The sequence below is a fragment of the Peromyscus eremicus genome, chromosome 20 (genome assembly GCF_949786415.1).
Source record: "Peromyscus eremicus chromosome 20, PerEre_H2_v1, whole genome shotgun sequence".
NCBI classification, from domain to species: Eukaryota; Metazoa; Chordata; class Mammalia; order Rodentia; family Cricetidae; genus Peromyscus; species Peromyscus eremicus.
This window is the reverse complement of record NC_081436.1, coordinates 22,821,099-22,836,979: the sequence shown is the minus strand read 5'-3', so window position 1 is coordinate 22,836,979 and position 15,881 is coordinate 22,821,099. Positions and strand designations below refer to the sequence as shown.

The following is a 15,881-nucleotide window of genomic DNA, read 5'->3' as shown; positions in this document are numbered from 1 at the left end:
GAGGCAGTCAAGGGAAAGAGAGAAGGCAGGGTCTTGCTGGCTCGCTTTGGGAAAGGCCAAAGCCAGGAGAAGCTGGGAGCCATAGCAGGACTCTGAGCAGAGGAGGAAACACCTCCCTGATTTTTTTGTTTATTTGCTTTTTGAGACAGGGTTTCTCTATGCAGCCCTGGCTATCCTGGAACTCGCTCTGTAGACCAGGCTGGCCTCAAACTCAGAGGTTCACCTACCTCTACCTCCCGAGTGTTAGGATTAAAAGTATGCGCCGGCCTCCCTGATATTTTTAATGGCTCACTAATGCTGTTAAAGAGGAGGGCTGGGACAGCCTCTATGGACCTGTGAGGTGCCCCTAGACTCCAGTAAGGAGCCTCTGGGAGCTTAGATATGGAAAGGGGCTTGCTTGAGACCCCAGAGCCATGCTATGCTGGTACTGGAGTCACATGCAGGCCCTGGTGCTACGTGATGGAGTCAGGGATAGGAGTGTACAGATGTCTGGTGGCAGTGGCTGTCAGCCTCCTCAGATCAGACAGAATCAGCAGGATGAGAAACACTTCTGGGTCAGCCATCACCTTCAATGAAGTCAGACTCTTCAGGCTGGAGGTTCACCCCTTAGTCTAACTTAAGTCATTTGTGCCGTGTATGGTTTAACTTCATTTTACCATGCTGCACTTTTATTTTACCATGATGAACTTTCTTGGTACAGATCTCCTCAGGCCCCAGGGCTTGGGCAAGAGAGGAGAGGCCATTTCGGGAGATCCGAGCAGATTCCAGCTCTCTCCGCTATTCATGACAGTTGGGGGGCTGTGAGTGACACAGCCCCGAGGTCTCTTTGAGTTTTGAGCTCCCTGGGTAGGTAGACTGAGATAGGCAAATGTGGGTAGAGTCAGCTGTGGCCTAAGAGGGGTTGTTAGCAGGGGGAAGGGGCACTTGGGAAGTTCTCTTCTGTCGGGGCAGTGGGATGCCTTGTCCTGCCGGTGCCTTGTGGCTGAGTGAAGAACTGGTCTTAGTCTGGCTCCAAGCAGCAGAATCTGCTGGGGCCGAACCTGGGGAGGCAGACTCTCTGGGTGGGGCTGCTCTGGGAGCAGCAGCCAGAGGGTGACTGTGACCTTCAATCACGGAGGAGATGGGCCGGTCAGGAGAACGTGTCCAGGAGGTCTCAGAAATGCCGTAGAGCCCGTGAACTGGAAGCCCGAGGCCTCTGCAGGGGGAAGGGTGGGTGATGGGAGAAGGTGGTCGGAGGAGAAGGACTTAGGCATGGGAGCTATTGGGGACCTTTCTGGGGGCCCTCCTTCCTGGGTGGGACCAGGAGCATCCTCCCGTGGGAGCTTCCGTGGTTTGGTTTGGTTCCTTCCAGGGTGTGACTTTGGCCTTACTGCTGTGGTGGGGCAGGGCCAGCTGCACAGTCTTTGAAAACTTGGACCTGGGCCACTGAGGGGTCCACACGGGTGGGAGGGAGGGCAGAAATGGTCTGTGGGTCTGTTCCTGGGATGTCACATTCAGGAACGTGTAGCACCTTAGGCCACACTGCCACCAGTTCGTCCTTGACTCTTGTGTACATGGTTCGAGTGTGTGAGCATGCTGGTCATCCTGCTGAACTGTGTGACCCTGGGCATGTACCAGCCATGTGACGACATGGAGTGCCTGTCGGACCGCTGCAAGATCCTGCAGGTGAGCCTTTGAGTTCTCCCCTTCCCCCCTCCCTTCTGGGGCGTCCTCTCCCAACCTCAGGGCTCGACTCTGGTGCAGCTCCCCAACTCTCCTACCTAATTGCCCCTCCAGCCTCCTTTTATTTCCTAGCTGAGGGTCCTCACCCCATCCCATGCACACTAGTGAAGTGCAGCAGCTGACACTTCTCTGCCTAGAGCCTGCCTTGGCTCCCTAGTACTGCCCTCCCCATGTCTTTTAGGGGTGTCCTCTTGCATTTTTTCCTGTTCTTGCTTCTCAGGTCCTGGGTGGGTCCTGACATGGCACCTGCATGGGTTTGGGCAGGGTCTGAGGAACCATAGAACAGGGCTCTGGGGCTGTACCCATTTCACAGAAGTAGACTATTTGAGGAACCAGACCCAACTTTCATTTTAATCATGGCATGTAGTTGCTGTGCAACCTGGGGCAAGTTGCTTGGCTTCTCTGAGTCTTGATTCATTAACTGTAAAGGGGGCTGCCCCGTGTGTGCCATTTTGAGAATTAGGGGTGAGAGTGTAGTTCTGTCTGTCTTAGTGCTTGGCCATTAGTAGAGATAACGAGGGAGATCCCGGTGCTCAGCCCCTGGGACCTTGTTGTTGTCTGGGCTAAAGTGATGAAGAGAATGGGCCGTGCAACCTTGGGCAACTTCATCCCTTCCCTGGGCCCTGGACTCCTCTCTGTGAAGTGGTTGAGTGGACCAGGGCCTCTGAGGTTCGCTTCCTGCCCCACCTTTGACCTCACAGTGCCTCTGACTTCCACTTCCGCCCCGAGAGCTCACTCGGCCCTGCGCTGTCTTCCTCCTCCCCCACAGGTCTTCGATGACTTCATTTTCATCTTCTTCGCCATGGAGATGGTGCTTAAGATGGTGGCCCTGGGCATTTTTGGCAAGAAGTGCTACCTCGGGGACACATGGAACCGCCTGGATTTCTTCATTGTCATGGCAGGGTAGGTAATGGCCTGTTTTTGATGTGTGCCAGCTGCCACGTAGCTAACCTGGGGGCTTCTGGGGGATGATGATGATGCCGTGTGAGAATGCAGGGCCTCTGGTCCAGAGGACAGGAGAAATGACGCTCTCTGTGGACAGGCCTGGACAGACCACTGTAAGCATCCGCTCTTCTAGATGGGCAGTGAGGACTGTCTTATGTTGATTGATTGAAAGGGAAGGTCACTTAACCTCGAGAAGCCTCCATTTCCCCATCTGTAAAAAAGAAGTAAAGATATCCGCTTGGTCAAAATGAACACCAATGAGTGTCAGATGCCAGCAGCAGCAACAGCACCACCACCGCCATCACCATCATAACCGCGATTATCATTATCGTCATTGTCACCACCACTACCACCATATTACTGTTATCCTTCATCATCACCACCACCATAACCATTACTGTTACCATGGTCATCATCATCATCATCATCATCACCATGATCACTCACTATCATGATCATCACCATCATCATCATTATAGTCATCTTCATCATCACATCATATCTTCACCACCATCCATCATCATCAACATCATAACCATTATAACCATTATCATCACCATCATCACCATCATCACTGTTACCACCATCATCTCCACAGTTATCATCGCCATCACCACATCATCATTACTATCACTATCATCATCATCATCACTATTATCATCACCGTCAGCATCACCATCGTGGAGGGCAGACTTAGGCACCATCTGACCTCATTTCTGGTCACTTCTAATGAAGCATGAACGTCACTTAACCCAAGGAATTTAAGACCTGGGTCATAGAATGAGACTGGATGCAGAAAAGAAAAAAGCCACATGCCACAGCCAGGGAAGCCAGGAGAAACTAGGTTCCATTTTACCCATTTGGAGTGTCACTTCAGGCTTCCTTCCTACTTCCCTGGAGTCTGTTCAGCAGCCAGGGGTGCAGAGGGCTCTGTTGAGTGTGGGTGCTGCCCTGGAGACCCGGTGAGGGGAAGAGAAGGCCATCTGCAGGTCAGTCCTGTCAGGCTCACTCCAGGACAGTGTCCGGCAGCTCGGCTGTGGTGGGGTCTGCCCACACTTGGACTGGGGCTCTGAGCAAGGTGCTGTGTTTTGCTGAGATCATTTAACCCAGGAGTTGGATGGAACCAGGCTGGGGATATGGGGACTTAAGTTCTGTTCTGAGGAGGTAACACATGGGAGGTAAAAGGCAAGCAGGCACTAACCATGCTTAGCCATGGCTCCACAGGGAATTAGGAGTGAAGAAGGCTGGTGACCGTGAATGCAGGTGTGCCTGTTAGTTGTGTGTGTGTGAGAGCATATGTATGTGTTTGTACACGAGTGTTTTGCCATCCATAAGGGGCAGCAGTCACCTATAAGTGGCTGAGAGGGAGCACTGGAGATGTACAGGCCTAGGAATGTGCTGAGTTCTTGGGCTCTGTCCTGAAATGTGACAGTTTGTGTCACCACTGTGTTTCCAAGCATCCCTTCCTGATGGTGCTGTTAGGACTCCCAGCCCCTTGTCCCCTAGGGATTTGGACCCTGCCTGATGGTTTCTCGGGCACCAGGTCATTACCTGTGTCAGGTGCGTTTTCATTTTGGGCTGGCTGGAGAATACTCTTAAGTAGAATTTCAAAGGAAAGGTTTTGGATAGTATCATTTTTTCATATTGGCTGTGCAAACTCATCCCTTTGATCTTGGAACGGGAAGGACGGAGTGTGTCTGCTCTTTTATAGCACTGTGGTTTTACTCCCTTGGATCGGTGACACTGTGCCATGTGAATTGATAACATGGGGCTGCTCGGAACCCAGTACCATCTTGCTCTCCTTTGTCAGAAGGAAACAGCTTTGTCCAGCCAAGAGGCTGGTTATTTTCCTCCTCGTCTCCAGAATTCAGACTTTCTCTGGGGTGTCCAGAGCTTGTAGTTCCCACTTCAAGTGCTCCCGGGGCTCAGAGCACTTGCCCTGGTTCTTCTTTGGTTTTCTAACTCGTTCTCCTGCTCTGTCCTTCTCAGATTCCTGAGAGCTGGACCATCTCTTCTCTCTCTTGTCTCTGCACCTGTCCTGTGTTCGCCTGGGATGGGAGGGAGTTCCGGACTCAGCTCTGTGAGTCACCCCTGGGCTCTCTCTCAGCAGGGCCCTTTGTCCCTCACTGCCCCTCCTGGAATTGTCCTCTTCTCTGCCATTCTCGTCCCCTACATGTCGTCTTGCTGTTGTGTTTTCTGGGTTTCAGGACAGTTTGTGCCTGGTTTTGTTTTATGGATGTGCTATTCACTCATATCTCCTTGGGAGTACTGATGATGCCTCTCTAAAGCCCCTGCTTCTGGAAGGAACTTAGATCAGAGTGCCATCACCAAAAGTTAAAAAAAAATATGAAGAAAAGTGACCCTTGCACAAATCTGACAGTGCCTGTGCACCCTTGGTTATTCTGCTAAATGGGGGACAGGTGGGATGGGTGATGACAGCCTCTGGGAGCAGGTGTAGAAGACAAGGGAGCCATTGGAGCTGAGTGAGGACATGGTGATGGCCTCCCATGAAGACAGCATAGGCTGGTGATGGGCAGAAGTCTTTCCTGTTGGGCAGAAATTGCATCCATCTTTGCCTGGTAAAAATCTATAAATCAGCTTGCAATTCCCCAGCGTCTACACCTTTTAATTAACAGGAAAGAATAAATCAAACAAAGGCATTGTCCCCTAGATACTGAAAAATCACCAGGAACATCTGTTAGCTCATGCTAACAGGGCCTCACTCTGTAGCCCTGGCTGGCCTGGACCTCACTATGTAGACTAGGCTGGCTTTGGATTCACAGAGATCGCCAGCTTCCCAGTGCTGAGATTGAGGGTGCGTGGCATGTCGGGCAGCTTTTCCTAACTCTTGTCTCAGGAATGTCATTTCTTTGGCTGGGTCTGCCCTTCCCATCTCGAACCCCACCCCTCCCCGGTTGGTTAGACCTCAAGCTCAGCTCTGTTTCTTGTTCTGCTCCTGTGTGCTGTCACTCCGGGATCTGATCAGGGAGAGGATCTGGATCAACTTCAGCATCCAGTATCGTGTGAGGGGCTCTGTTGATATTTTCCTGGTTCAGGATAAGTTGGGGGGTAGCATCAGGAAAGGCTGGCATGGGGCTGCTATGTAAAGCACATTTTCACAGTTTTACTGTATGAGCTGGGTGGGTGGGGGGAGCCCTGCGCTGTCACCCTCATTGTGGTCCACTGGTGATGCAACTTGTCCAGCAGCTTCATGGGGGACTTTCTCCCAGAGTCATGAACACCCACAGGCCTACCCCTGTACTAGATGTACCAGACCTACCCTTGTTTCCAGGGTCTTCACTCTCCTGAGAACGGCGTGGATGGAGAGGGCAGGGTGATGGTTACAGCTGGTACTCCAGAACTCAGTTTCACCCTTCCCACCTCCACCTGGTTCTTACCACCCCCAGAGCTGCCCCCTCCCCCCGCCAAAGTCCCCTCAGTACTAAAAACGTTCTGTTTCCAGAGTAACAGGCCTGACATCCCAAGGATATTTTCTCCCTTCCCGCCCCACCCCTTCCCCAAATTACTGGCTGCTTCTTCTGAGACACAGAGGGTGACACAGAACCTCTGAGTTGCAAGGTTCCTTAGAGGTCACAGCCCTTCATCTCCAGCTCAGTGGAGCTGAATTGAGATCAGAGGCCCCATTTGTATGCTGCCCCTGCAGGGAACTCACTATCATGCATGGCAGCCGGTCTCAAATTGGAACATAAAAAAAGTGCTAGAAAGTTCGCTCGCTGAGCTAAAGTTTGCCTTTTAGTGGCGCCTACCTGTTAGTGCCATGCGTCTCTGAGTCAGCATTTGGTGAGATGCTCTTACAGCCCAGACTTTGTCCCGGGAAGTGGGGGCATAAGGTAAGGGAGGCAAATGCTCTCCCTGATGGTGTGGGGCTCAGAGTGTAGAAAAGAGATACAGAACACACATGACAGACAAATCCTGCCCAGAAGGACCAGGGTGACACAAGGACACGGGTCCAATATCCACCAGGGGCTGGAATGTCCTCAAGACACAGAGCTGGGGATGGGAACTGTCCAGTAGTGAGAAGCCAATGGCATCTTAGGCAGAAGGCTCACGTTCTGGAATGTGTGGAGTTGAGAGATGAGGCTAGGAGACAGGTCTGAGGCCTCTCACATGGGGAAACTGAGGCCACAGGGAGGGGTTTGTGTTCAGACTCTCCGCAGCCCTCCAGAAGTCTAGAAGTGGCTTCATTTTCCCCTTCAGGATGAACGGCCCCAGGCCCTCCCACCACTTGTCTGAGGACAGTGTTCAAAGATGCTCCACTCGCGGGGCTTGCATGGCGCTGTCTCTATCATCATCACAGTCTTTCCTGGAGGCTAGGATCATAGCCTCCAACGACAATGGCTTTGGGGCAGATGGGAGAGGCTGGACCATCCCTGTAAAGTGTCTCATGGTCGTGTTTGCCCTCCAAGCCGGGTCTCCTTCACCTTGGGATTCATAGGGGGTGACTTTTAAACCCAAACAGCAGGTGACTTTGGGATAAATAATAGCGGGTGACTTTTAAACCCAAACTTGCCCCGTAGCTGGTACTTTCATCTCAGAGGGGCTTCTGGAGGAGGCTTCCAGCTGCTTGTTCTCTTGTCTCACTTCCTGTTCTTGCTCAGCCTGGGCCATTCTTATTTCCCACCCTGTGACAGAGCAGGCAGTCACTGTTGCTCTTCGGGTGTGGCCGACCCATCCTACCGCCTTTCATTTAAGCCCCTCTCTCCTGCCTTGTCCATTAGGAGGTCATGAAATATTCAGCTACTGTCTTGAACTTGAGATATTCTTTGCCTGCATACGTCCCTTCTGACATCATGCTGAATTCCATCCCCTCCTCCGTGCCCAGGCCTTTATGAAGTGACCACTGCCAGCAGCGAGGGGGCAGTGAGACACCTGTGTGAAAAGTTAAAAGCTTCCACAGGAATTTTGAAGCTGGTCCTTGGGAGGACAAGGACCTGGGTGGGGCTGTGAGCTCTTTGGTGGATGAACGTAGGGAGCAAGTGTCAGCCCTTTGGATCTGAACGCCCTTGAAAACTAAGGACGGGGACATCACAAGGGAGGACCTCCATGCAGAAAAGAGCTGCTGACTGAGGGACAAGGGGGTGTGCTGCTAAAATTCCTTCCCAGAGAGATGCAAGCAATGTCTACCCCTTCTCCCAAGGTCCCAGTGACAAACTGAGGATTATCCCAGCTGAGCTTGTTGACTGTTTACCCTCCCTCGTGGAGGGTCACAAGACCCTCACCCGAGTGTCCAGCTGCTTTCTACTTCTCTGCCTTGAATGCATGTGGCAGGCCAGGGAAGACTAAGGGGGAGAGGGGCTCGAACTCCAGGCTATGGAGAAGCCCACATCCCTGCTGGGTAGAGGCTTTCTGGTACAGCCCGTTGAGGGAGGAGGACAGTCCACACAGCTGTGTGCAAGTTGGGATGGGTGATCTCCTCAACCTTCAAACACAACCTTTCACCTCTCTCCATGTTTCAGGGAGCAGCAGAGTCACGGGGGCAGCCTCTTGGGCCCACTCCAGGGATGTGGACATGAAGGGACCTAGGGGTCCTGCTGTGGTGGTCTGTGGCTGCTGCCAGAGAAGCTGGCTCTTGTGACCTCCACAGGAAGCTATGAGAGGTGGAGATCACGACTTCCAGTTCTAGTTGTTGGTGAAAGCGTTGCCATGCAGGAGCTAATGTCCTTGTGACTTTCTGGGTCTTTTCTTTCATGGTCACAAGGCAGTGGCTGGAGCTATGAGTATCTGGATTGAAGGCCATATGGTAGAGATGGCTATGCCAGCCATGCCTGCCTACTTGGGCCGGAAAACAGTGTTTTCTTTACCAAACCCCTTCCTTTCCTGGTGCTTTTGCCTGGAGCCAAATCTCATGGCTACTCTTAGCTACAGGGAGGCAAGGAAAGCAGAACCATCTTTGAACTTGGCTCAGCCAATCAAGAGCTACTCTGTGGGGTCGAGTCAGATTGGAGAAGAGGATTCCTGTCAGGTTGGCAGTGTCCTCGTTGAAGCCATGATCCTGAGAAATCTAAGGTTGGTACTGATCGTACATGTGCCACACAGGCCAGTGCGTGCCGATGGACCAGCTGCGGTCAGTGGGCAGAGGGTCATTCCTGGGGCTGCTCGCAGAAGCTGCTGGAGGAACCTTCCTCCCACGTGGCCGTGTTTGTTATCTGTGGCTCAGGGAAGCCCCGTAGTTGCCGAGAGTCTCAAGAGGCCCTGTGTGCTGACCTGTCACTGACCACTCTACTTTGGGACTTTATAGGTCTTCTGTCTGATGGCAGGTCCCCAGAGCCTGGCTCCTGAGGCCGCTAGCTGCATGGCTTTCCCGTCTGTTGGGTGAAGATCTGTGATTGGGTGGGTGTGGACCTGGGAAGGTTCCAATCAGAATCTGGGTGTAAATGTTGGTTTCATTTGCAGACAAGGCTGGCTGGAATAGGTGATGGTCACTGTGTGGGCCTGTTTCCATAGAAACAAGATGGTAGCCACCGTGGGGGATGGGTGAGTTGCCAGAGAGCCTCAGACCTGCCTGATGAGTCATACTGGTCAGGTGTGAGTCAGGCAGGAACCTCAAAGTCAGATGATGCGGGGATTCTCCCAGCTCCTTTGCTGAAGAGCCTTGCCTTCCATCATGGCTGGCTCCGGAATCTGGACAGACGTCCTTGTCTGTGCAGCCATCTCGTAGCTCTGCTCTTTCTCTGGGGCTAGTGCTGCTCACTGGAGTTTGCCGATCTGTGCAGGATGGCAGCAGCAGCTCCCCACGGTTACTCCTATTTCCTTTTCTGCTCAGCCATTGAGGCCCGGAATTGAGCCTTCTTGGCTCTGATTGGCTGGAGTGGGCTCTGTGTTCATCCTTGAGCTCTACCCAAGCCTCATGGCTTGAGAACAAGGAGGATATCCCAGGAGGATATGGGAGGGGGGCGGCAGGGAGGATCCCTGGCCCTGGGTTCCTTGGAGTGCAGCCAGGAGCTGGGGCAGCAGGAGCAGGCTCATGTGTGGCTTGCTGATGGGCTGGGATCTTTTACATCTCCCATCATGTATGTCCTCAGCCTCAGGATCCCAAGGGGTTCAGGCTGTTAAAGCTGCTTTGAAGATGAGGAAATGGAGGCTCATAGAAGTTGGTGGCCCGCTCCAGGTCACCACCTTATACAGGGGGATCTGGGATTGCTCAGATATGGCTGCCCTGGAGCCCATGCTCACTCCAGGTATGAGGGAGTGTCACCTTTTCAGAAGTCAAAATAGTCCCATTGGCCTGTCCCAAGCACTTGGGAAGTCTCACTGACCCTCAGGAAGCTGTGAGGGGTGTTTGCTTCTTACTGTCTGTGGCAGAGCTTATAGTGTCCTTCCCCCACTGCCCAGGAGCATAGCCCACCCCGGGTGTGACCAAGACAAGGCTGAGCTCACTCAAGGGAGGCAGACATTGCAAAAGGCGGGGGGGGGGGGGGGGGGAGTGGTGGTGGGGGATGGACAATGACACATTAAAAAAAAAAAGCATGCATTGAGGATAGCTCAGTGCATAAAGTGCTCATCCCACAAGTGTGGTTAGAACTCGGAACCCTTACTCTCTTAAAAGTCAGGAGGGCATGGCCGCTCACCTGTAATTCTAAAGCTCTGAAGGCCAAGACAGGGAATCCCTGGCTAGACTCTTTGTATTGGTGAGCCTTGGGTTCAACTAGGAGAATGTGCCTCAATGAGTAAGGGTGAAGAGCATCAAGGAAGACGCCCAGCATCAGACTCAGGCTTTCTCAGGCACACATGCATCCTCACACATGGGAACACGAACACACACTGTACAAAGACACGGGCATTATTGAGTGGGGCATGGGGCTCAGCTCATGTCTAGGAACCTAGCACTCATGAAGCCGAGGCAGAAAGATTGCCGAGAGTCTGAGCCACAAAAGAAGACTCCGTCTACAAACCAGACCAAACAGCATACATACTTTACCCGAGCACCATGCATTTATCTCACGACCCTAGCAAAGGCGAGGCCTTGTGGCAGAGCACTGAGTGCAGGCCAGAGGGAGGGTCTTGAGTCCCTTGATCACTGAGTTCCCAGAGCCACCCAGGTTCCCGCCCTCCTGGGATCTGCCTTTGTAACCCACCCTAAGACTGTGTAGCCATCCTTCCTCCTGCAGAATCCCCCCTGAACTATGCACCCAGGTTCACTCAGTTACATTCACTTTCCTCAGTAGTCAAGCGGGCTTAACCACCTCCAGCCGCCTGGGCTTGGAGACTTGGTGTGAGGAACCATGGGTATCTATGTACCGACATGCTATAAGGAAACACCACAGGCTGCCTGGGTGCCGGGAGCTATTGTTATAAACAACAGACACGTATTCCCAGTTCCGGAGGCTGGGACTCCAAGGCCAAGCTGCAGGAGGGTTTGGAGCCTGGCGAGGGTGCACTCCCTCACAGATATGTTTCCTCAGAGCATCCTCACTGATGAGGGGTGAATAGTTCTCTTTGGTTTGGTCTGTAAGGGCACCAGTTTCACCCTGATGTACCCCAACAACCCCATGTCCTCGTTCCGTGCTTTTGGGCACTAGAATTTTAACGTATGACTTTGGAAGGGATATAAACCGACCACAATCACGGGTGAAATCTCCATGTCTCTTGAGGAACTGCTCTGCGTCAGGAGCCACGATGTTATTCTCGTGGTATCTCCACCTGCTACTTCTCCCTTGCTCTGCACACGCTCCCCCAGAACCCCTACTGTGTGCTGGGTGTCAGGCCAGTCCAAAACCCCTACTGTGTGCTGGGTGTCAGGCCAGCGTCCCAGGCTGATGGTCTAGTTGTCAAGTGACACAGGCTGAGTCATCTCCAGCTGCCTCCTGACAGAGTCATCCCCAGCATCGTACCTTCCCCGCCACGAACCCCATCTTCTACTACATTTTAAGAAAGCCCCCACAGGGCCCTCCCAGAGACTGAGGAAGCAAGCATAGGCTCCAGCCCTGGGTGGGGTGTTTCCTGGAAAGATACACCCCAGGTACTCCGTGTTGCTTCTCAGTAGTTCCACAAGCTCCTTTTTTTATCTTGTCCTTCAAGCTGTTTATTTGACAAGCTCTCACAGGGAACCTGCCTGGGCTCAGTGCTGGGGACCTGGCTGGGACCCTGAGGCATCTCTGAGGATCTGAGACATGCAGAGTAAGCGACAGTTGGGACACAAGGCAAGAAGAACTCAGCTCAGTTTGGGGGTGAGCCTGGGAAAGCCAGAAAGGGCTCTTTAGATAAAGATTGAACTGAAGGGGCCTGGAACACTCTGAGAGTTGGCTGGGGTTGTTGCCAGACAGTGGAGTACAGTGGATAGTGGGCAGTGCTGGGGATGAGGCCAGAGGGCTTCCAGAATTATGGCCTGGGCCTTCCTGGATCTTCCTGCCTGGGCATATGTGACTTCTTCCTTCAGGGTACATGTGCCTTGTGGACGAGGGTGAGCTGAAGAAGCCAAGGAAACTCACGATGGCTCATCCAGACTGTCCCTACCTCATGCCAGGCCCCTGAGTCTGTGTTAGCATCTGGTTCCATTGAACGTCTCACTCAAGGTTACTAGGTGTATTGAGAGTGAGCTGGGGCTGGAACCCAGGAACATGCTCTGACCACTGGACCACACAGCCTCCAAGGATGCTGGCCATCTATCTCACTTGCTATTGTGTGTGGTGGTCACTGGGCCAGTTGAGGGGGAGCTCGTGAGCTGTGATGAGATGGGGGTAGGTTCTTCCATACCTGGCTGTGTCCCCTGGGTGTTCTCTGGGCCTCAACGTCCTCTTCTGCAGATGATAGGCTCAATAATCAGATCGTGGGGGGAGTTTACCTGGGGATGTGTGTGTCTACTTAGTGACTACTGAATGCTCAGGAAGCCCTTCCCAGCCTGCCAGGACTGAGTGGCAGGTGGCAGAAACCCAAGGCATCTCGGCTCCCTATCGCCCAAGCCTCCAGGGAGGCGACTAGACAGAATGGAGGGCAGAGCTGCTCGAGCATAGGACTGTCCCTGCAGCTCTTTCCCAGGCTTCTGTGTTGGTGCCGTCCTCAGGCCGCACGGAGGCAAAGTGGCCCTCAGCGCCTCCAGTTCCCAGGCCATATATTTAGGGAGGGACGTCTCCTCTCACCTGGTCCAGCTCAAGGACTGGCTTTACCCTCAAGGACAGCCTGAGGCTGCATGCCCATTCTGAGCCCGTGACCGTGACCATGACCATGCCGGGGCCATATGTCTCCATCTGAGCAGTCCTGGGCCTCTCTGGAGCCAGGAGTTACAGGAAGAGGCTCTTTCTCGGGAGCACTAGAAGATGCCCTTCTAGTCCTTCTCACCCTCTCTGCTTTCCTCTCAGCTGGCCCCCGTCCGTCCGAGCCCAGCCCCTCAGGGAGGACAGACAGTCCCTCTTCTCCCGGAGCGGTTCCAGGGTGGAAGTGCTTTAAAGCAAAATTGCTTTGCCCAATTAGGTGCTTGGGAGCTGGCAGGAGGTGGCGGGGAGTTGTTGACTTTTTTTTTTCCTCTTAAAGACTTTTAGCACCGAAACTGTGTGATAAAGTAACTGTGTAATTAGGAATTAATTTCTCACCCTTGAAAGGGATGTCTTACTTGGGGCCCGAGGGAAGTCAGCCCTGTGGTTATTCACCCACTCAACAGCTTCGTTTTCACCTTGTTAGGAGCTAGGACGGGGGCCCAGGGACCACCTTCACGGTGACAGGAGGAGGGGACGGCTTTTGTCTTTGCAGGTGGCCTTGGGCACAGAGTGGGTGGTGTTATTCACCATAGCTTGGTTTCCCAAGTGTCTCCAGGGTGTGGGCAGCAGGTGAAGCTGGGCCTGAAGGTCAGAGGCGGGGAGACGGGCATGCCTAGTGCCACGGTGTGTGTGTGTGTGTGTGTGTGTGTGTGTGTGTGTGTGTGTGTATGTGTGTGTGTGTGTGTGTGTGTATGTGTGTGTGTATGTGTGTGTGTGTATGTGTGTGTGTATGTGTGTGTGTGTATGTGTGTGTGTATGTATGTGTGTGTGTGTGTGTGTGTCACTGCAGGTGATGTTGCTCTTGGCACACCTCCCTGCACCCCATGCTGGGAATAGAACCCAGGGCTTAGCATATGGTAGGCAAGCTCTCTGCCCCAGTTCGCAGCCTGGCCTTGCCGCTCCATCTTCCAGATATCCCTGTGTTCTCTTGGGGCTCCCGGATGGGTCATACCTGGACTCCTCCCTTGCTATCCCCTTTTCCTCCCTTTCCACGTTTCCTGGATGGGTTCTTGAGTAAACGAACTGTCTGAGTCCTCGGCTCAAAAGAGGGGAATCCGGGAAGTGTGGACTCTGAGGAGTCAGAACAGGGTGGGGTGTCGGTGTGTGTGTGTGTGTGTGTGTGTGTGTGTGTGTGTGTGTGTGTGTGTGATGGTGAGGTTTGTACTAGGTGGGGATTGGGATGAGCCTTCACGGAAGAAGGTAGAAAGGAGGGAAGGGCTCTGTGTCACAGAGTGGGGTGTTTGCCTAAGGTGAGCCTGGCTTGGCGCCTGAGGTCGCTGAAGGTAGGAGCAGGGGGGAGGGGCAAGGCCAGACTGTGGAGGGCCTTGAAGGCTGTGGTCACGGGCCTGGGCCTTTTTCTGAGAGCAGTGGGAGCCATGGGAGGTTTTAAGGAAGCACAGCTCCGTGGGAGGTTTAGATTTGTGATGTGGTTGGGCTGGGGGGGAGGGGAAAGCGGGAGACAGGAGAACAGGAGGGAGGCTGTCGTGGCTGTCAGGAGACAGGGACAGTGAGTGACGCAGTCTCAGCAGGGAAGGTAGAGATGTCAGCAGCTGTCCCAGGTTGGACTTGCTGGTGCGAGAGTCTGTCGGGATAGGGAGGGTCCCAGGGCAGAGACAAACACACAGTTCCCGCCTCCCAGTCAAGCCTTCTTCCCTGTCTCTCCCACATGTGTCCAGAATCCTCTCTGTCCTCTTCCCCTCCGGGAAGAACGAAAGCCTCTGGGTTCTCCACTGTGCACCTAATGTGTGCTTCTTGGGCACCTAATGTGTGCTTCTTGTGCACCTAATGTGTGCTTCTTATCCACCAAATAAATCAGACCGTACTCCTCCCTGAGACAGGAAACACAGCCATAGCAGAATGCCCCAGGAGGATCATGGGACACAGAAGAAGGCTTAGGAGAAACTGTGCAAAGCCCCAGCGTCCATTTAGTTCATGTTCCTAAGAACTTGATAATACCACATTTTCCCTTTTCAATGGGCTGCCAGGAAGCTAAGAATTCAGATTTCAATATTCAATTCTACAAGAAATTTCATGGGGGGGGGGTGAGTGGGGGTGGAGAGCCTGAGGGAGGCACTGATGGTGTCTCAGGAAATTCTACAGCTCACTGTAGAGGGTGTGTTCCTGACTGAAGACCTGGAGGGTCAGGTCCGGGGTGGAGGGAAGGGGTGTGGCTAGTGTACAGCGTGTATCTAAGTCTGTTCTATCTAAGAGGGTTCTAATGTACTTCTGGGCTGCCACTGCTCTGGCTCTTCTAGGGAGCCAGAGTGTAGGGGTTGCTGGGTCTGAGGCTGAGCCTGTGAGTCTGATCAACTTCCCACTGTGAGGAGGTGTTCAGGGCTGTTGTTTACTAACTAGGCAGTCGTGGGCCTTGGTGATACCCAGCCGCAGCCCACATGCCGTCCAGCATCCAGGGGGCCTGTCTCTTCTCCCTAGTTGTGGAAGACAATGTAAGAGAGCAGTTTCTCGCCAAGATGCTGAACCTCCCAGGGTGGCCTCATCCCAGGCCCTTTGCTCGGTGCTGAATGTCCAGGCTGTGGACCTGGGGGCTCTGGAGGGGGGATCGTGGAGCACGTGGCCATGTGGGGCCTGGAGCTGGGGACAGGCAGGAGGTGTCCTGAGGATTCCCTTGCTGAGGCTGCTCTAGAGCAGGGATCTCTCCAAGGTTGACAGAGGCAGGTTCAGAATAGTAGCTGCACTCAATTATGGGGGGTGGAGCTCAGACAGATGAACACAAGGAACAGCAGGATGGGGCCCAGACAGAGACCCTCAAACAGCCCCGATCTTTTGTCCTACCCCCACCTCTCAAGCCTGCATTTTATGTTTCACAGGGGGCAGGAATGGTTCCACGTTCCCTCTGTCCTGAGCTAGGCAGGTGTGCCACCTAGGGTTTTGGGCACAGTTCATGAGAACCCCCTCTCCCACACCCCCAAGCAGAATTTACATTGCACCTCCCTCATGACCGGATCCAGAGAACCCAGGTCGGCAGGAAGAGGGTCTATGGAG

The 15,881-nt window shown here is 53.4% G+C and overlaps 1 protein-coding gene across 1 annotated transcript in view; it reads left to right on the top strand.

Moving 5' to 3' along the window:
* Cacna1i (calcium voltage-gated channel subunit alpha1 I) overlaps positions 1-15,881 on the top strand; it is a 104,172-nt gene that overhangs the window by 20,623 nt on the left and 67,668 nt on the right. Inside the window, exons 2-3 of the mRNA XM_059248005.1 lie at positions 1,554-1,665; positions 2,492-2,625. Of these exons, the coding sequence (XP_059103988.1) occupies positions 1,554-1,665; positions 2,492-2,625 (246 nt within the window). The remainder of the gene's footprint in view (positions 1-1,553; positions 1,666-2,491; positions 2,626-15,881) is intronic.